The sequence below is a fragment of the Vipera berus genome (assembly GCF_964194415.1).
Source record: "Vipera berus genome assembly, chromosome: 4".
Taxonomy (NCBI): domain Eukaryota; kingdom Metazoa; phylum Chordata; class Lepidosauria; order Squamata; family Viperidae; genus Vipera; species Vipera berus.
The window spans coordinates 83499687-83520723 of NC_138206.1; the positions used below are offsets into that span (position 1 = coordinate 83499687).

The following is a 21037-nucleotide window of genomic DNA, read 5'->3' on the forward strand; positions in this document are numbered from 1 at the left end:
ATAAAGAGTCTTTTAATCCACCAATTTTAGGAAATAGATTCCCAATTAGGGTCCAATTATTTTTTCAATGTTTTAAACACCCGTGGGTAGTTGGTCGCCACTGTGTCTGGAGGGAAGGCTGAAATCCCCCTTCCCTGTCCACAAGGGGGAAAGTACTTTAGCAGCCTGAAAGCAATTAGGATTTAAGAGAGGTAGATCTCACCCAGTCCTTTCCACACTGCTTTGAAGTTGCCCGATGGTAAGCATGACTTCAGCTGTCTACAGCCTAGTGACGAGCCATATTTCATCTGCTGGTTTGGAGGGATTCGCTGGCTCTAGCAGGAGAGCTACCACTCTCTTGCAATCCAACGAGGGCCCCTCCTTGCTGGTTTCCTCTATCCCCATAGACTTTTGACTTTTTTTGAAAAGGGTGACTTTTGACCCTTTTCAGGGTCCCCCAGCAATGCGAAACTGGACGAGGGAGACAAAGCTAATCTCCCAGGCGTCCATGGCAGCTGTGGCAAACCAGAAGTCCCATTGCTTCATTCCTTCCTTCCTCCCTCTGTTCCTTCCTTTGCCTTCTCATCTTTTTCCTTCCCCCATGCTCAGGAAAGGGTGATGGGAGGGGGAGAGATTGCCAGCACTAACATGCTGCTCCTGGCCATTCCTATACTATGTGGGTGGGTGGGGGCTGTCTTGTTGAAAGGGATGCCTCATGGCTGCAAGGCTGGAGGTCTTGGTGGGAGGTGGGGTAGCATAGCAGAGAGAGGAGTTGGGAAGGATCAGCACTGGCTGGGATGGGCACTGGCTGGGAGGCTTTGCTGGAGCTCTGCGGTTTTGGCAGAGAGGTCAAGAGCCAGAAGGAGGGAGAGCAAGGTAGGAAGTTGGCAAAAAGGCTTTTTATTCTCTCTCTGGAGAGACAAGCCAAGAGGAGTGAGAGTGAGGTAGGAAGTTGGTGAAAAAGCTTTTTATTCTTTCTCCAGAGAGAGAATAAAAAGCCTTTTCGCCAACTTCCTACCTCGCTCTCCCTCCTTCTGGCTTGCCTCTCCAGAAAAGGGAAAATAAAATCTTCTTCCCCTAGTCAATCTCCTCTTCCCCTTTAAAAATCCATCCCCAAGAGCCCTGCCCCACTGCCAGCCACCATGGAGGCCACTGGAGCTCCCAACCTCTCTGCCGAATCTGCAAAGCTCCAGCAAAGCCTCCCAGTCAGTGCCAATCCCAGTCACCGCTGATCCCTCCCAACTCCCCTCTCCACTACAAAAGGAACAAAGGTTCCATGGGGCAGCCCTGGAATCAGCAAGGAGCTGCCTCACCACCTCTGCCCCAACCCCTGGGTGTGCGCACAGGAGATGACCAGTGCTGGCATCCTGGGTGAAGTCAGCCTGCAGTACAAGACAGCCAGCAGGGTTGCTGGACTCTGCTTGCGCACACTGCCCCGTGGATTTAAGACTGAGCGCATTCTGGCTTTGATGAACACAACCAGGTTGTAGATCAGTGCCCGGTCGACCTCGGCCTGGCTGAGGTGTGGTGAGCCAGTCCTTCACTGTTTCCACAGCAGGTTCCCAGGCTGGACTGAACCACATATTGGGCTGGATCCGGCCCACGGGCCTTCTGTTTGACATATCTGCTTTATAGTGTCCAGCCAGTGGCTCTAGGCAACTCCTTCTCCCTTTTCAGCTGATCATTCCCAGCGTGGCTGACTTTTCTAGTGAGTCAGGTCACATGACATGACCAAAGTATGATAACATCTGTTTGGCAATCTTGGCTTCAACTGATATTTTTGATGAGATTTGGTCTAACAGGAGTTTCATTTTGCAAACAACTATACAATTCAGATAGATGTAGTTAAAACAAACGAAACACTCATACGTGCTGACTTAAGGCATGAAATTGCCATTTTAGTGTTTGAAGATGTAGAGGACTGATATTAATGGATGGGTGATATATTTTTTCCCCAAGTAGTGCAATTTCCAGCTAACATATTATAAAATTAATTCAGAAAATTTACAATGTATTTCCATCAGACTATTTGTTATACTATCCAATTTGTGTTCAGCAAACATGTTTGAATCACAGTTTTCTGTGCCTTAATTTTTAACTTCACAGATTTATGCTGGATATATTCACTTTGGATGGGCTCTACAAATTTTAATTTCATAGCAAGTTCATTCGATTCACCAATATTATAATCAATGTTTTCTTTTGCTTTTAAAGTTATATCTCAAAGTGAAATTCACTAGACTTTAGCTTGCTTGCCTTATGCTATGTTCATATTATATTTATATGTTATGTTATGTTATGTTATGCATAATATAATTTAAAAGATTATACTTTTACCCTTTATCCAACTTTTGAATAGCTTAGAAACAATTACTGTAAACCCATTTTAAGTTTGAGAGCCCTGTATGTTTGTTTAAGATTTTTGAATTGCAAAGCAGGGTCCTAAGAATTAGCAAATGAATAATCTTTTCTGTAATGTCTATAGATGTACATACATTGTTAGTATAAAATATTGCAGAATTAAGAAACCATCTTCTTAATACAGCAAAATACAGGTAGCCCTTGTTTAGTGACTGTCATGGATAATGATCATTTGCAGTTATAACTGTGTTCTAAATATGGGTCTTGGTGGGTCTCTCTCTCTCTCTCTGTCTCCCCCTCCTTCCCTCCTTCCCTCCCTCCCTCTCCTTCTCCCCCTGCAGCAGGCTTGCAGTGCTGCCTAACCCTAATTTCATCATGAACTCTTTTTTTGCCTCCTAAGGAATATTAGCATATTATTTTAAATGTGCATTCTCCACAGTGTGTCTGCTTACTCTTTTGTAATTCTTTCCTTCCTGATGAATGTAAATACAAACATTAATTCACAGTCACACGAACACCATTATAGTGAATATATGTTATCCTGTGCCTAACCTGTTGTTTTTCTTTTTTTCCTCTCTTGCAAAGTGAAGAGATTGGAGAGAAAGGAATTACAACAGAACAAGCAGGCAAACAATAGGGAACACATTGAAAGGAATGTGGTGGTATCAGCAGCCCTGAGAGTGCTATGGAAACATCCTGGTGTAATTTTTTTCTCACCTCACTTGTTTAAACAATCTGTCCACTCAGCGAGGAGGAAAAAACAGAACCCAAGCAATCTCTAGGCAATTTCTTATGCAGATCTGCTTTTTTCTCCCTCCATCATTGACTGGAGAGACTGGAGAGGAAGGGATTACAAGAGAGTAAGCAGACATGCAGTGGGAAGTTCATGAGACTATTAGTGTAGTGTGCTCAAGGCTGTCATCTCTGAGCATGTCTGTGAATGTAAACATTAATATTAATTTGCTTCTTGCTAATTATCCCAGTGCCTGGAGACAGTTTCAAAAAGTGGTAGAGTGGAGAAAAAGAGAAACTGAAGTAAAATCATTAGAGAAAAACAAAAGCAAGAGGTATGTAAGTGATCAGCCTTGTCAGTTACAGATAGTAGCTGCAAGCTGGCTAACCCAGTTCCAGGGTTAGCATTTCAAAGGATGGAAGAGTGGGAAAAAGGAAAGCACAGTCATGATTATCTGATTTACCTTCTAGTGACCACATTGCTTCATAACACAGTTGTCAGTCCCAAATGTGGTCACTAAAAAATTGAGTACCTGTTTTTTCTGTTTTTAAAACTATGCATATTAAATAGAACATAGTTAACTTTTCATTACAGTTTGATTCTTACAATGCTTCCTAAAATAGGAAGACTGAAACAGAATTGCATCTCCTCTAGCATCCTTTTCTATTGCCTTGGTTAGATTTTGTTTTATACCACCAGTTGGCAACCCAAATTGTCAAAATTCAAAAACATTGTTCTTTTTATGATTCCAAGGTCTCTTAAATCTCCTTAAAGGGTGTCTTGTTTTTGCCATGCACACCTTGATAGCTTTTGAGCACGTTTCATAGACAGTCCTCTGAAGAATACATAGTTACAAAGTAGCAATGAATTGTTCCCATAGTCAAATTGTCTTCTTTTCCGATTTGCCATTCTAGAAACTAGGAACCCACGACAGTTTTAAAGGAATGTTGTGCTTTCCCTGCCTAGTGATGCTTAGTGGAATCCATTCCTTCCTGTAGTGACTGAACAAGTTGCTAACCAAAAAATGTCTCAAATGTGCCATTCTGTGTGGAAGATTCAAGTGTTTTGTGGTGTAGGAAATGTCTGTATAAATCATGGACCAGGAGAAAAGCATGGGGATATGGGGTGAAATGAGATTGCCTGATCACTCAGGTAATAGAAGTATCTAATGAAAAAAAAAGGCTTTTCAAACCTTGTCACCTTGAAATGTCAAGTTTTGGCACTGGAAAAAAAGGCCTTTTCATCAGCAGAAAAGATAACTCATGAAGCTATCAAGTCCCAAGGGCAATGGCTGTCAGGGGTGATCCTTATTGTGCTTTCTCTAGAAGGTCAATAAAAATGTTTAGTGCACATTTTGTTAGGGGGGAGGGGGAGACCCAGATTTCATACAGAAATAAATTAACTAAGCTTTTAATTTTTCTGCCTTGAGAACTGTTCTCATTATTTCCTACTAGTCTAAGAGTTTTTAATTGAGAGCAGCTGCATGAAGAAACTGGGCAGAGGTTCAAGGGGAAGAAAAATAAGAAGTGATTCTTATAATTTTAGCATTCAGAACAAAACAGGATTATAGGTTTCATTCTGTGATTTCAATTGCTCACTAGATAGTATGGTAACTAAAACGTAAGGGCATAGGCATCTTTATGCAAATATAAGATATTCATAGCTATTTTCATGTTACATCAGAAGGATTTCCCAGAAGCTTTAGCAATATGTGGTATCACACATAATTAGAGGGAATGCAGAATCTTCTAACATAGAAAAAATGATGGTCTGAAAGCATATTTGTATATATGCTTTAGATGAAGTTTTGGGGGATGTTTATATTTGGTGTTTTATTAAAAGGCTATATAATTATTAAAGATGGGTGGTTTTGGGAAATTAACACATTTTAAACTGGAACTAAAACTCACCTTGTTACATATCGCTCTTCATAATGTAAAAACAGTTGACATAGTGAATACTCACAGCAGCCACTCCTTGCTTGTATTCTGTTTTCCCAGGGTCTTTCTGCTTTCCAGCCAAGCCCTTAGTTAAATCTGAAAGCAAAGAAATTCAAACCTGGGAAGCTGTTTAATAGCAGGCTGGGTGATTTGGGTAGGGGAGCAGGAAAGCCAGCAAGAGGAAACCTTCAAAAACCATTGAGAAAGCCAATGGGAGGAAAACTGAGGAACAGATGGGGAAGATGGTGAGTGTGGGAGAGTGTTGTAAAGAAGTGGGGAGGATAAGATTTTGGAGAAGCTGTGGATTTACAAAGTCTGAAACCTCTGGTCCTGGTGACTGACCCAGATTGCATCCTGCAATATTATCCTGGGATGTGTCTATTTGCCTTCATTTGTGAGGATTTACAAAGTCAGACGGATGGGCAAAAGAAACTAATCAAGGGAAATAGAGAGGAGGGCCAAGGTTTTGGTAGATTTGAGAGAAAGGAAGCATGTCTATTCTTATGCATGTGTTAAAAAGATGTAATAATTGTGTGCTTTCACAATGGGAGGGGCAGGGTTTGTGATTTTGAAGGGGAAATGTCACTGGGATTTGTGGGTGTTTAGGTTCTTAATTTAAGACACAGCCTATGAAAGACTACTTGCGTCAGCAAACAAAGCAGCACAATCCTTTAGCTTTGATTCTAGGCAGCATTCTTTTATTGTAGTTAGGAGCAGCTGCTCAGGCATTATAAAACAAATTACTTCTCTAATACTAAATTAAAACATTTTAGTGAAGTGTATCAAGTTATGTGTATAGTCTCCTAGTGTATAGGCTAAATAGAACTATTGTTATACTTGTATTTTATTGCTGCTTCCTATTTAGAGATGAGTATGTGGGGTGAGGGTTTTTGCTTTCACAGGACACACCACACATTGTAGCAAATCTGTGCACAATGCTTTATTGCAGCACACACTTTGTCCAACAATAGACTATTGCCTTCACACTTCTAAGACTTGCAAGGTAATATCATGCAAATATGTCTTTAATAGTAATTATAAGTTTGTAAAGTAACAGACAATCTTTGACTCCTTCCAAAGATTCTTACAGATGTTGGGATAAGGAGCTGCTTCAGTGTGGTTGATTTTCTAGTTGCTACCAACCTCTTGGCAAAGCTCCAAGCAGGTGTTCCACCAGGATATGTGGCTTGCTGTGATCCTGACAGTTTAATGATAGTCCTCTTGCTTGCTTTTAACAGCAGCCAATCTCCAGATATTGCCTCTACTTCCCTGTCTGTGGCTTGCTCATCATGTACCCTCTTCATACATCTCCCCACTCTGTCCTAGCGTTTACTTTAGTCAGTAGAGAGCCTGGGTAGGGTGGGGTTGCTTCTGGACATTAACATATTGTTAAAAATACCAGGTTCTGGCTCAATTATCCAGGCAATAGCATCAACATGTTGGATGGTTGTGAGTAAAGTTGTGAGTGAATGTATGAATGCATGAGGGAAATGGGGTGAGAAGTGTTTGTGGAAACCGCTTCTTGACTTTGTGCTTGAGGTGGAAAAAATATTATGATTTGGGGTTTTACTGATTAGACTGATTTGCTGATACAGAAATGGCTAGTGCATACTACTATAGAAATGTAAAAAGTTGGCTTCCAGTTTTGACATTGCGTCAATGCAGATGCAGGAAAATGGGACTCTGTCTTTTGCACCTGGTTTTGCCCTGCTTGGGGACCCGGGAAAGGGTCAAAAGTCACCCAATAGAGGTGGAAAGCAAGGAGGGGACTCTTGTTGTTCATAGGGGGGGCAGCAGCCCTCCCATTTGATCCAAGGAAGCCCTCCAAACCAGCGGGGAAAAGACTGGCTGCATTTGTATAGCCAGTCCGAAGCTGCTGACAATGGATGACAACAAGCACTACCAAGCAACTTTACAACAATGTAGATGAAACTGTGTGAGACCAGATCCTCTCTTTATGATTTTAAGACCTCTTCCTGAAAATCTGCCCAAAGCATTCCCCCTGATGAAAGAAGGAAAGGGAATTTCCGCCCCATTCCCTCAGAAAAGAAAAGCAGCAAATTAATTACTTGGGGAAAATGGCAAAACCTATATGACTTATTTGGAATTAATATATACATACAGCTTGAAAATTTGGGGACTAAAAGTATTTTTTAAGAAAAAGACTTGAAAAGTTTACAATATAAGTTTTGTATCTAAAAACTGGAAAATGGCATTTATTTATTTATTTATTTATTTATTTATTTTATTTTATTTTATTTTATTTTATTTTATTTTATTTTATTTTATTTTATTGGATTTGTATACCGCCCTTTCCCGAAGGACTCAGGGCGGTTTACAGGGAATTAAAACAGGAAATACAAAAATTAAAAACAATTAAAAAGATTATAATAGTCCCTGAGAGAATAAAAACCCCAATTAAAATTAAAATTAAAATTAAAATTCTCAGCCTGGGCCAGAGAGCTCGAAGAGCCAGGTCTTCAGGTCCCGGCAGAATGAACGGAGGTCGGGGGAAGTCCTCAACTCCACGGGCAGCTGGTTCCAAAGGGCAGGTGCACCCACTGAGAAGGCCCTCCCCCTGGGCGTTACCCGCCGGCAATCTTTTACCGGCGGCACCCTGAGAAGACCCTCCCTGTGGGAGCGCACTGGAAGAAGGGAACTTGATGCTGGCAGCAGGTGTTCCCTCAGATATCCCAGACCCAAGCCATTTAGGGCTTTATAGGTCATTACCAGCACCTTGAATCTCACCCGGAGGGCAACCAGAAGCCAATGCAGCTTGCGGAGTAGAGGTGTTACATGGGAGTATCGGGAAACCCCCATCACAACTCGTGCGGCTGCATTCTGCACCAGCTGAAGCCTCCGAGTGGTCCTCAAGGGCAGCCCCATGTAGAGAGCGTTGCGGTAGTCTAAACGGGAGGTCACGAGCGCATGAGTGACTGTGTGTGGGGCATCTTGGTCCAGGTAGGGTCGCAACTGGTGCACCAGGCGAACCTGGGCAAAAGCCCCCCTGGTCACAGCTCCTATATGGTCTTCAAAATTGAGCCGGGAATCAAGGAGGACGCCCAAGTTGTGAGCCCTATCAACGGGGGGGGGGTAACACCTCACCCCCCATCATTAAAGGTGGGATGGACTGGTTAGTCCGAGATGCCAATATGCACAGCCACTCAGTCTTGGCGGGATTGAGACGAAGCCTGTTTCTCCCCATCCAGACCTGGACCGCCTCCAGGCAACAGGACATCACGGCGAGGGCATCGCTGGGTTGGTTTGGGGTGGAAAGAAAAAGTTGGGTATTATCAGCGTACTGATGATACCCCACCCCGAAACCACGAATGATCTCACCCAGCGGCTTCATATAGATGTTGAACAGGAGGGGCGAGAGAACCGACCCCTGAGGAGCTCCACAAACAAGAGGCCTCGGGGTGGATCTCTGCCCTCCTTTCAACACCGACTGCGAGCGGCCCAGGAGATAGGAGGAGAACCACCGTAAAATGGTGCCTCCCACTCCCAACCCCCTGAGACACCGCAGTAGGATACCATGGTCGATGGTATCAAAAGCCGCTGAGAGATCTAATAGGACTAGGACAGAGGAACAACCCCTGTCCCGAGCCCTCCAGAGATCATTGATGACATCTAGTGGTAACTTATAGCACTACAACTTATTTATCCCTAAAAGAAACCTGGCTCGAAGCCTAGAACTAGATAAGACTTTGGCTGGTCTTGGAAGCTTTTACTATTGAGAATTGTAGCTGAGAAAAAAGTAACTTGGGGGCTGCTTATCTGTGTGGCAGAGATGATAACAAATATTCTAAATTTGGCCTGTCTGGATTTTGAACATAAATACTGACTTTCAGAACTGTATTGTGGATTTATTTTCTTGTAGAAGAAACATACGGAATGCTTTGGATTATAAATCTTGATTATTAAACAACCTTCAATGCTTCTTTTTTCTCCCTGGACAGAAAGGATATATTTCTTACTGGACAGAAAAAATTGAATTTTATTTATATATGCTTAGGGGAGATTCAGGAACAGACAGTTGGTTGGATACATCTATAATGGCTACTTACAAAAAAAATATGGATGTTTCATACTCAGCTTTAAATAGAAAAGCACCATCTTTAACATCTGTTCCCAGTAGCCTTAACTTGCCATATCTACATCTACATTAAATCTACAAACTCAGAAAACAACTATAAAGAAGGAACCAGAAACCCAGAAAATCAAAGGAAAACTAGAGTATGCTGATACAAATATTGATGATGTAAAGAAAATAAATGAAAACTCAGAAGACACAATGATAATATTGGAAATGGAGAAGACATTTTACAAACCAAGGTTTCAGAACATACTGGATGACAAGGAAGGAGAGCTTATGGAATGGAAAATAAAATCGTTAACAGAATTGTGGGGATTTGGAGAAGGAGGGAGGCAGTTTAATGAATATCAATGGGCTAACTCTTCCAAAAACACTTTAACCAAGTTATTTCTCTTGTTTCAAATAATATATAGAGGAAGAATTATTTGATGATCCAAATGCACTGACTTGGAAAGTTAGTTGGCAAAGAAAGAAAGCTAGAGTAAGATTGAAGGAAACAGAAGCTTTGACCTATTAGAGGAGCTGTTATATTACTAATTAGAGGTTTGAATATGGTTAAGAATAGATTGTTAGAAATAGAAGTATTATTATAACTAGATAGTTAGGATTTGTAATCAGAATATATCTTGGTATGAAAAGGGAAATAAGAATATGCTAAGAACTTTGAGGACTTCCCGTTCATGTTTTCCAGCGAGCAGTCTGAAGATTCGGAATGCCGAACTCTTCGGCTGGAATTTCTTTTTGTTGGGGACCCTAAGGGGCCAGAACCCACCTTGAAGGGGTGGAATGAATGAAAGAAATCCCAGGGACTTAGGAGAGATGGCAGACTCTCCAAATGGTCCAGGAGAAGCCTCCCAGAAACCAACAGAAGAAAGGGCTGACTAACTGCTTGTTCAGCCATAGTTGGAAACAACAAGAAGTCATAAGCTTTCAAATTAAACAGATCTAAAACAGCATGCTTGAATCTGGGTAAGAATATTGATTTTCTCTATCCTACTTATTTTCCTGAAGAAGAAAGTCCCCAAAATAAGAGATCTCCGAAGAAGGAAAGGGGGAGGGGGACTCTGCTCCCTCCCTTTTGGTTATAGGAAGTGGCAAAACTTACCCTTTAGAGAGAGAAATAAAGACTAAAAAGAAATGAAAAATGAGCAAACGCTGACATTTGCTGGTGGGTGAGGATTTTTTTTCTCTGACCCTCAAAGTTTTTAGAAAATGCAGCTGTGTAAACAAAGTGACAATAACAAAGCTGAAGCAATGAATACTTTACAAAAGGAAACATATGATAAGCGGCAACCATTTCAAAGGACAATGACTTTAAACTACAAAGAAATCCAGAATAACCTTGAGAGCATGAATCAACTTATTTCCAACTTAATTTCACTCCAAGAAATTTCCCAGGAAAATACAGTAGAGATGGCTGAACATAATTCTGAGGATAGAGACTTGAAGATGGAACCATATAAAATAAAAAATCATGATTTAATCCAAATGGGAAATATTTCAACATGTCCAAGCAACTTTGAAGATAAGGAAAAGAATGAGAAAAAATTCCTTACAGGGAAACAAATGATGCAGCAAAACATACTGATTAAGAAAGGCAACGGCCAGAGAAAAAAGACTAAAATAGAAATCCAGAAAATAGATGATGGAACTTATCAGAAAGAATACTTAAAAAAAGAAACATTTGTTTGAATATGGCTAAAGAAATGGAAAAACTTTGAAATATATTACTCTTAGAGGGATGATTTTTTTTCTTTTTTCTTTTTTCTTAACTAATATGTTTTTTCCCTTTCTTTCTGTTAAAAAAAACGTTGAAATGATTTAAACAAAAGCAAATGTTTTAGTTATTTAAATGTGATGATAAGAAAAGCATAAAAATGTGTTTTGAATGAGAGTTAGAGGATTAGATGATTAGAACTATTGAATGGAATGCTTAAAGTTTAAATAGATTAAATACATTCTTAGCTATGGTCAAAAAGAATAAGAAATTGAGGGAATAAATATATATTAAATTAGGAGGGATACATATTTTAAGTTGTATGTTATTTTTTGTATTTCAGTGCTCTTCTCTCTTTTTCTTGTTTCCCTTTTCTTTCTTCTTTTTCTTTTTCTTCTTTTTTCCTTCTTTTTTGTCTCTCTCCTCTTTTCTTTTCTCTTTCTACTTTTTTACTTATTGATTAAGAAATATAAAAGCATGAGAGGGCTTATATGGGAAAAACAGAATTAAATCAACTAATGTAAATATAGTTAACTGTTGAAAAGAATGTCACTAGTCAGAATATTTAGAATTTGGGGGGAGAAATAAGCTGAAATAAACACGGTAACAGGATTTACGATAAGGCAACTAAAATGACAAATAGAATTATTGAAACTATATACTTAATTGTTGTTAATTAAAATAATGAGAATTGTTTTAATCTAATGTTTGCAAAGAAAGATACTTTGGGGAAAGGGGAAATCAAATGAAATTAACATATGGAATATACTGTAGATCATAGAAATTAATTGTTAAGGATTGTCTTATAAATGTTACCCAGACAACATACTGTTTACAAATTATTGAATGATTTATGTTATGTTAAAAAATTCTAATGAAATATATATACAAAAAAAAGAATATGCTAAGAACTTTGAATAAGGGATGCTTTTGGTGGCCCTAATGTAAAAAGTTGAGATCTGATTTTACTGCAACAGAGTAAGGAAATCAATGTCTTTTGTTTCTTCCCCTCCCTTTCTTCACACCTTTTTTGTTTTCCCTTTCTCTACTGTTGTCCCTTACTATTTGCTTTTGTATTTTCACATTTTATGTTATAAATGAATAAAACTAGTAAACAACAACAACAAAAAGAAGCGTTTGTGTTTGGCTGCAACTACTTTTTCCAATTCACTGATAATTATGTTAGTTGGCATTCTAGTTCTCTCTTAGTGGCTTCTTTCTCTTCAACCTTCAAAAGTATAGGTTTGTCCCATGGCAGTCCATTTATTCTTTCATGGGTCTTCAGACTTCCCCCACTTGGCCCAGGATCTCCTGGGAACAACCAAGCCTCAAGAGCCAATCTTGTGTTGGACAATTCAGTCCTTATGTCTTCATCTTTCCTCTTTTTTTCTTCATAGAGTTTTTTAAAGTCTCTGTCTTTCTCCTTTTTCTTGCTAGTTTAGTAGCAACTCCAATTTCCTATGAAAAAATTATAAGATCCCATGTTGTCATTTCTGAACTCAAAGTCCACTTAATGTTTAAAGGTTGTATATGACAGATTATTAGAGAGCCATGGGTGATTGCAGGCTGATACAGTTGAACTTTTTACTTTTTTGCCTGCATTTGTATGATGGTGATGCCAGAAATTCTAGACAGCTTGCAATATACAAAAGTAATACACATATAAAAACAATTTGTACAAGCAAATAATAATGAATACAATGATTAAATACTGCTCATAAACAGCTGTTTGAGCCATTAGGTGAGATCTTCATTCCTCAATGCCATCTAAAAGAGACTACCTTTATTATTTTTCTAAAGTCCATGAAGTTAGGAATGCATATAACTATGACAAGGAAATGAGTTTGGGAGATTTAATTTTAGAATAATTTATTTAATACGATAGTTGACACATTGCCATACCTTTCTGTGAACATATGTTGATGCAAACAAACAGATGTAATGGTGTAAATGAATATGTTATTTAGGGGATTCAAGAAGACAGTTCTCATGATCCAATGCTTGTCCTCTGTGTAAAGTGATTTATTTGCTTCTTTTTGTTATAATTTCAATTTCTCAGTTAAATGTGAATTTAAATTCCACACCTGATCCAATTATTACTAGTACAAAGGTTTGTCTGAGGTTCTGCAGTGGATGAGAAAAAGTGAGCACAAATTGGCATTCTTTTTGAGATTTAGATTCAAATACAGGCAGGGCCCTTCACCTCTTCTAACCTAACCTAACCTAACCTAACCTAACCTAACCTAACCTAACCTAACCTAACCTAACCTAACCTAACCTAACCTAACCTAACCTAATGTAACCAATGGACAAACATTTCATGATGTTATTGTTTTCTGCTGAATCAAAGGCAGACGGATTAAAAAAAATCTACTCAGTCGTGGGGACAGTTTAAAGTTCATTAGATTGAAAAGCCTGTTTTGTCTGTTACTTATAAAATCATTAGAAGAATCCATGAAGCCAAAAGAACATGAGGACAGAAGGTATAAACAGCAGATGCAACAGCAATAGACTGAGATTGCATATTCTTTTCTCCCTTTAACATTTAGGTGACCTATGAGATAATTAAAAGTAATTGAAGAATTCCATGTTATTTTAGACTGTTTTTAGGAGACTGAGTTGTGAAGAATTATAGATGATGCTTAACTGAAAAACACAATTGCAGCAGCTTGTCACTTTTAGGCTGTATACACATACAGTGTGTTGAAGGGATAAGAGCACAATGTAAGGGCTCAGTTTCAATCCTCCCTGCTTTTTTCAGTTAAGTACCAGTAAAAGTTTTTCTATTTGTATCTATGGGCGGCTGATAGAAATCTGGCAGTAATGGACTACATCAGTGTTTTTTGATCTGGGAAATTTCCAGATGTATCAATTTCAACATCCAACTTCTCCAAGTAGCATGTGCATGATAAAAAATTCTGGGACATGATGTCAATGCTTTGGAAAACAGCTACAGTAGATGTAAAAATATCCAGTCTGTAGAAAGAATGGAACGCTTACTAATGTCTGATCATTGCATAAAATGTATAGGTAAATTAGGTAAAAAGGGTGTCAACAAATTTGGGGCATTATTAATGCATATAAAATGCTTGCTTATTTTATATTATTGAACATTTACTGCAAAAGAAGGAAGGGAAAAGAACTTGTGGGGTATTCTGCCTCATGATCCAAAATAACTTTAATAGTGTCTGTTTATTGAAAAAAGCTGAGATTCTAGCCCATGGTACAAATAAAAACCCACTTATCTACTATTTATCTACTACTTTATCACAGAGGTGAAGAAAGTGATGAGAATGTCAGGGCCCACTTCAAAACCTCATCCCAAGAAAGTAGAACTTGTGGAAGCAGTTTCTTCCAAAAGGATCTTTTATTAGAAGTTCAAACAAGGCAATTCCCAGGTGTTAAGTTCCATGTGGGAAAAGGGAGATAAAATCAGGCCGGCTGATAAAATTAGTCAAGGCAATAACCCTCAAGCACTCCCCCCAGGAGTATGCAGAACCTAGGAAGAGAAGAGAGTGAGATTCAGGTCAGGATGAAAGAGGAAAGAAAAAGAGTGAGTTAGGAGGGGGGAAGGGGAACCCTGTAGATATGGGTTCTGACAGAGAAATATGTTTTGAGTAAAATCAGATGAAAGGCTAATTTAAGAATTCCAAAGGAGATTCCAGACCTTTGATCCCATGCTTCCCTCTAGATATATGAATAACACATTGCTAATGCTCCCAACCATAATATATGTAACTAGGACATTTTTCTGCTAGGTGCATTTGCTAATTTTTAGAAAGTGCTGCTTTCCTATGTGAAAGTATTTGAATTTTTTAAAAATAAATTAGTTTTTTAATTTTAAAATGTTTGAGCTTCTGTATTTCAATTAAATTAGTAGAAGTGTAATATATACTCATCTTGCCCATACTTCCAGCTCTGCTGTATTGGAACAACTGTCCAAAGAGGCTTTAAAAGTTACTTGGATAGTTGCTTTGTTTAAAGTAGTAGAACATACAGATAGGTTTTAATAAGGAAACTAATCTCCTAGGTGGATAAATGTAAGTGGTGTCATTCACCTTTAAAAAAATATTCTGGCAAGGTTTTCAATATAGTTGTCTACATAGCATATTGAAAGCAGAGACAAAATACTTAACATTCAGGAGTTAAAAGAGTCCTGTCTAAAATTAGGCAGTGATTTGAACCTTTCTATCTGAGATCAGGTACAGGATATGTCTGGGGGTTAGAATATGTGATAAATGAAGTGACTAACTAAACTCTTGCGGCCAAAAGAAAGGCCATGAGAGGAGATGAAATGAACTGTTTGAAGATTATAGGTTTGACATTTTGAGAGTTTGGTGGCCCCTGAGCAAAAGGCCACCACAAATCAGAAGGCACAAATATTCCAAAATGCCCTGCTGGTTGGCTGCCATGATAAAATTGCAGCACTTTAAGGAACATGGGACACATAAACAGCCTTTGTGGTACACTCCCTTGATTATTTAGGGAGAGAACTCCTTTACGTTGTGTAATTACCTTCTGAACTACTGAGTTTTCTAAATTTAGAGCCAGATACTTGCTTTTATTATCATAATTTATATTGCAAAATTTGCAAATCTACAAAATTTGCCATATAGTAGAAATGTTATTGAGAAACATTAAGTCAATAATGTGTGGTTTGTGAGAGTATGCCATGTGGTTTGTGAGAGTACTCATTTGGTCCTTTGCTGGCAAATCCCAGACTCTCAATTATTATGCCCAACACTTAGAAGTAACTTCAGATACCACTAGCATATTTATTTATTTATTTATTTATTTTAATTCCATTTATATCCCGCCCTTCTCCGAAGACTCAGGGCGGCTTACAAGCTTAGCAGTAGCCTTCATTCTATGTACTATATGCCTGCTTATTAGGGCTTTCATACACCCCCCAAGTGGCATTATTACAAAGTCAGCTTAATTGCCCCCAACAATCTGGGTCCTCATTTTACCTACTTTGGAAGGATGGAAGGCTGAGTCAACCTTGAGCCTGGTGGGATGCGAACCTGCAATAATTGCAGGCAGCTGGTGTTACTTAAGGAGGCATTAGCCCACTGCTCCACCAAGGCTAGTAAGTAAATAATAATAGTAAGTAATACAGAAGACTTAGAATAGGTTGTAATGTACTCTATTCTATAGGAGTTAAGTATTTTTAAAGATGCTTAGGTATATTTGGCTTCAATTTTACTTTCTGATTTCCAGTTCATGACTGAAAATAACCTGCAAAGTATTTTTTCTTCTTCGACCTTCATTCTGCCAACTGTATCCTTCCTTTATGCACTTGGGGAATGAAACTCTAGATATTTAAATAAAACTGAAATAACTGTTACTCAATGTATTGGCATAATCCATCAGAAATCATTACAATTAAGTCTCCTTTTAATACACGGTTGAAACTAGTCTCTAATCTAGTATTTTATAATGATGATATTGTCAGAACCTATTCCTATTCCTATTTCATTTCATTTCTATTTCATTCTACCTGTTCCTGGGTTTTGTTATACTCCCAAGGGGGAGGGGGGATGTGCCTGCAGGGCTATTAATAATAAATAAACCTTTTATTGTCAAAGTACAACATGTGTACATTGAGATTAGCTGAGCCTCTCCCCGTGCTCCCTCCCCCCAACACACAATGACAACAAACCCTCCATCCTACCACACCATGTGAACCAACTACACCATACACCGGCCTCCCAAGTCAATTCTGCATAAGTTCACAGAGATTATATCCCATTCAAAAGCCTAACAGCCCACGGATAAAAGCTGTTTTTCAGCCTGTTGGTATGGCTGGCTATACTCCTATATCTCCTATCAGTCCAGGGTGTGAGTCATCCCTGAGAATTTTCCTCACTCTTCCAAGGCAACGAGCCCTTTCACTCCCTCTATTTGTTACAATGTAATCCTTTACTTTGTTTATTGGGTCTGTATCCTCGACCTGCCCACTAAAATGTAACAACTTTTTTACTGTGTTATCTCTCTCTCTGAACTCTATCTTTTAAATGGTCAGTTAAGAACAAAGGAGGAAATAAGGAATGTAACCTCAGCACCTGGTTTATGTCTACACTCTCAGAGGAAGGTGTGAAGAAGCTGCCAACCCTCACTGCATGAGCTGGAGACAGGCTGATGTTATCTCCCCGGTTCCCACAACGGACTTAATACTTGGGGATTGGCCATTCCACATTGGGAGGTCGATCTATGGGGTGGGGTCCTGCTTGGGAATACTATAATCTACTGCACTGCATGGGGAATTCTGAGATCCTGTCTATTATGCTTGCTATCACCTACTCTTAATAAAAGTTCCTGTTTGGAAGAAATTGTTTCCAAGAGTTCTGGTTTCTTAAGATGTGGGTTTGAAGTGGGTCCTGACAGATATTTCCTCAGATTTTCTTTCCTTTGTCTGATGTATTATAGAGGCACATAAATTTGTAAATTATGTCTATAGAATTATAACACATAATCAATTACAATGTTAACTTGGCATTGCTTTGTTATTGTACTTGTTAATTATTGCTAAATTTCAATGAGAATGTTAACAAGAAAATGCTGACTCCTTTCTTTCTTTCTTTCTTTTTAATTTTCAGGTTGGGGTTCCCCATGACAGTCATATCCTGTACCATTGGAATGTGTTATCTTCTTGTTGTTCATGTTGTACTGGGTTGGGCTTAAATTCTATGTGTTGATCATATACTATATGATCAAAAGATTCTGTCAATCTTTTTCAGCTTTTGTTAAATTTTTGGATCACTGAAAGAAAACCAGATTTTTTGGCTCTAAATTATCTTTCCATCATGTGCAAAAAATCTAGTTTTTAAATGAAATCAAGCATTGATTTTGATAGGAAAAATGTAGTCTGTGCTTCCTGTTGTGACTGAGATAAATAGAACCACATGGAATGCAAGTCAGCATAATTTTACTTAATAGCTGATAGCTCTATGATTACCATGTCAAACTTCGAAGGGTTTGTACTATTTTATATTGCAATTGGAAAGATTGTGGTCTGAAGATGAAATGGAACATGAGAAAAGGAAGGAAGAGATGCTGCCTAGGAAACAATCAGACAAGAGAGGCAGGACACCCCAATGCTTAATGGTCATAAAGACAAACTTATGAAGGACCCACCCTAATGGATCAAGCAGTTAAAAGTATTTGTGAGAAGTTGTGCTTTCAGATTTGCAAGATTCTGTTAATGTAGCATTACAATAAAGTAGCAATATTTTTTGTCTGATTTACCCAGGAGGGCTGATAGTACAGTAAAGAAACTGTTAAAACTAGCTTAAAATCCTTCCCTTTGACATGTCAATTTGGGGTCTCCAGTTTAAAATGGCACAGATGAACAAACATCATGTATCCTTTTGAATAATGTGCTCAGGTCTAAATCAATGTTCTTATGATGTGTTCCAGATGGACTTCCTGATAGTAGTTACAGCTAGGTGAAATATATTCCAGGATAATTTTTCACACCTGTCCCCCCAAATAAGATAATCTGACTAACCAGACATTTAAATATTATCTTTTTAAAAATATGCTTGTGGGTAATGATGCTGATTAAATGCCAGGTCTATATTTTCTGTAAAGATCATTATGCAGTAAGGATAAACCTTTCTGCAATGGTTCCTCCAAAATGTTCTCAAAGGAGGGAGATTTATTAATTAACATTCAAATAAATATACATACTTTCATAATAATCTATATTAATTGAAGGATGAATTTATATGGGGTCATATTTTCTCCTGAAATTTTGGATTACTAAATCTTGTGTGTAGTTATGAGTAAAGATCTTGCTATTGCAGATATTTTCCATTTCTCATTTGGCCTTGGTGATATGTTTAGCAATTTGTATTGTAAGTTGCTGATATTCACCTTATGCTTACTGTGATAAATAAGTACAGTAAATAGGGACACTTTGCATAATAAAATTACTTCATTGTTTTAAAATAAACAATGATTTGAAATTGAACAATTATCCCTTTTACTTTGGCTCATAATTTTCTATCAGTTTCAGAAGAATTGTTATTCACTCAAATGCACATGTATAAATAAAATGAGTTATATTTTGGACAATTATCAGGGGTATTTACCTAAGGCTATGTGTAAACAGCTTAATTTTAATATATTTAGTGATCAAGGATTCATGCTTGCTTATTGTTCACTGGCTAAGCAGGACAGTTTAAGAATAGCAAACTGGTTAGAATATTTTTCCAAGGCATTTTTATAGATAGAGATTGTAAATATAGAAGTGGAGAATGACACCCATGATAGAAGCTGTGCATCCATTATGCTCTCATATCATATTTCCAAATCTAGGAAGAGTTGCTATCTCTTTAACCCCCATGATCCAATGAATTGGCTTTTTCACTGCCTGTGCCATTTAAAATGTCACTTGGCTCTTAATAAGTACTAACATCTCCATGATGTAATAAAACTGTATTGTATTGTAATAAGTACTTTTTCCCTATATGAAGATTATTCTTTGGATTGTGTCTGCTGACTCTTATAAGCTATTATAGGTATCCATTCTGTAATGCTGGACATAGCATTACAATGCTGCAATGCGTATTTCAACTCTCTCTCTCTCTCTCTCTCTCTCTCTCTCTCTCTCTCTCTCTCTCTCTCTCTCTCTCTCTCTCTCTCTCTCTCTCTCTCACACACACACACACACACACACACATAAACACACACCATACATCCTACTCAATGCACTGCAGTGTCAGCTACATGGAAGGAAAAATCTGAAATATGTAGGATTTCCCATTTTTCTCATCACATAGATGAACTTCTTATCTATCATGTGTTATCAAATAATAGTTCTGCTCTTATTTCAGTTTTTAGTTCTTAACCCATTTAGAAAGATTCTGCCTCAGGAATTAAACAATTTGCCTCTGCCTTGAAATATTTCATAACCTTGTTATTTAATCATATTATATTAGCTGTTCTAGGAATTAAATAATTTGCTTTAAATTGGATCCTGATTTAACATTATTTAAAATAAACCAAATGAAAACAGTACATTTATTAGTTTTAGTCTTGCTAAATATGATAGGTGCTGTATAAGAATCCATTATAATATTATTCTTTTGTGACATTATCATGCAAATAATAGATTACATTTGTATTGTAAAGTTATATAATTTGATCATTTGTGCAATGATGTTATAGTATGTGATGACAACATTATGAAAGTGAAGTCCTTGTCTTCTCTCTCTGAAGATGCCAATGTCAATAGGATTATAGATATTTTATCCTATTCCTTAGTTGATAAACTAATTGATTATTTGAGACATCATGTTTTATACTGTTTGAGTTCCAGTACTAAGGACTTTCAAAATTACAATCTGCATTTTTAGAGTGACAAAGTACAGTTTTCCTTGAAATCAGTGCATTTGACATTTGGCTAATAGAAAATGGGAAGATATACAATTCTTTCATTCATTCTCAGTAGCTGTCTGAAAAACATCCATATACTGTATGTGACTTACTCATAGAGAGTTTACAGTAAATATGATGAGCTTAAAAGATTAAATATACTGAATACAACAATAGGATTATTTTCTATTGTAATTTTTTATAGATTTAAGAAATCAAGAAGACTGTAATCTGTATTTTTCCAGTGATGTACCTCACAATGAGAAAAATGTCATTGTAAAAGAAATTTTGTAACAATATATATGATACCTGTCCACAAGTGTGTGGGTCTTTTTCTTTTCTTACCACTGGCTTGCCCCACCAGATTATATTCCTTAAATATAATTTTTAAAAACAACAATATAAAAATTCAAAGCTTGATTGATTCTATTCTGCTGGCTAAACAGTGCAGTTCTTTACTGAAGACTTACCTAATTGGATATTCTAGAAGCATTAGATTCTATTGGATTTCTGCTGTCCCATCAGGCATAATGACTTTTCGAGACATTATAAACAACTAGAGAACCTAGGATCATCCTTCTTTCCACATATAATATAGGCTGGTGCTATTCTCACTTCCCTAATGACCCTCAGCAAAGCCCCAGTGAAGCCTCCTCTTTCTCCTTCCGCTTGGCTGATTCATGGAACTGCCTGTCATTTTGCCAGGGAAAGCAGGAACAAAGGGCCTTGAAGAAAACTACACCCCCACTCCCCATCCAGCTGTTTCCCCAAGGGCCCCCTTCTTCCGGGGAGAAAGAGTGCTTACCTAACAACAGCACATCCAAAACATC

At 37.9% G+C, this 21037-nt stretch overlaps 1 protein-coding gene across 1 annotated transcript in view; it reads left to right on the top strand.

The window, feature by feature from the left end:
* The window catches only part of OCA2 (OCA2 melanosomal transmembrane protein), a gene marked incomplete at its 5' end in the record, with an annotated part of 236442 nt that extends 217027 nt beyond the window's left edge, over nucleotides 1-19415 (top strand). Inside the window, one exon of the mRNA XM_081326959.1 lies at nucleotides 17426-19415. Within this exon, the coding sequence (XP_081183085.1) occupies nucleotides 17426-17510 (85 nt within the window). The 3' untranslated portion in view covers nucleotides 17511-19415. The remainder of the gene's footprint in view (nucleotides 1-17425) is intronic.
* Between the last annotated feature and the right edge of the window lie 1622 nt (nucleotides 19416-21037).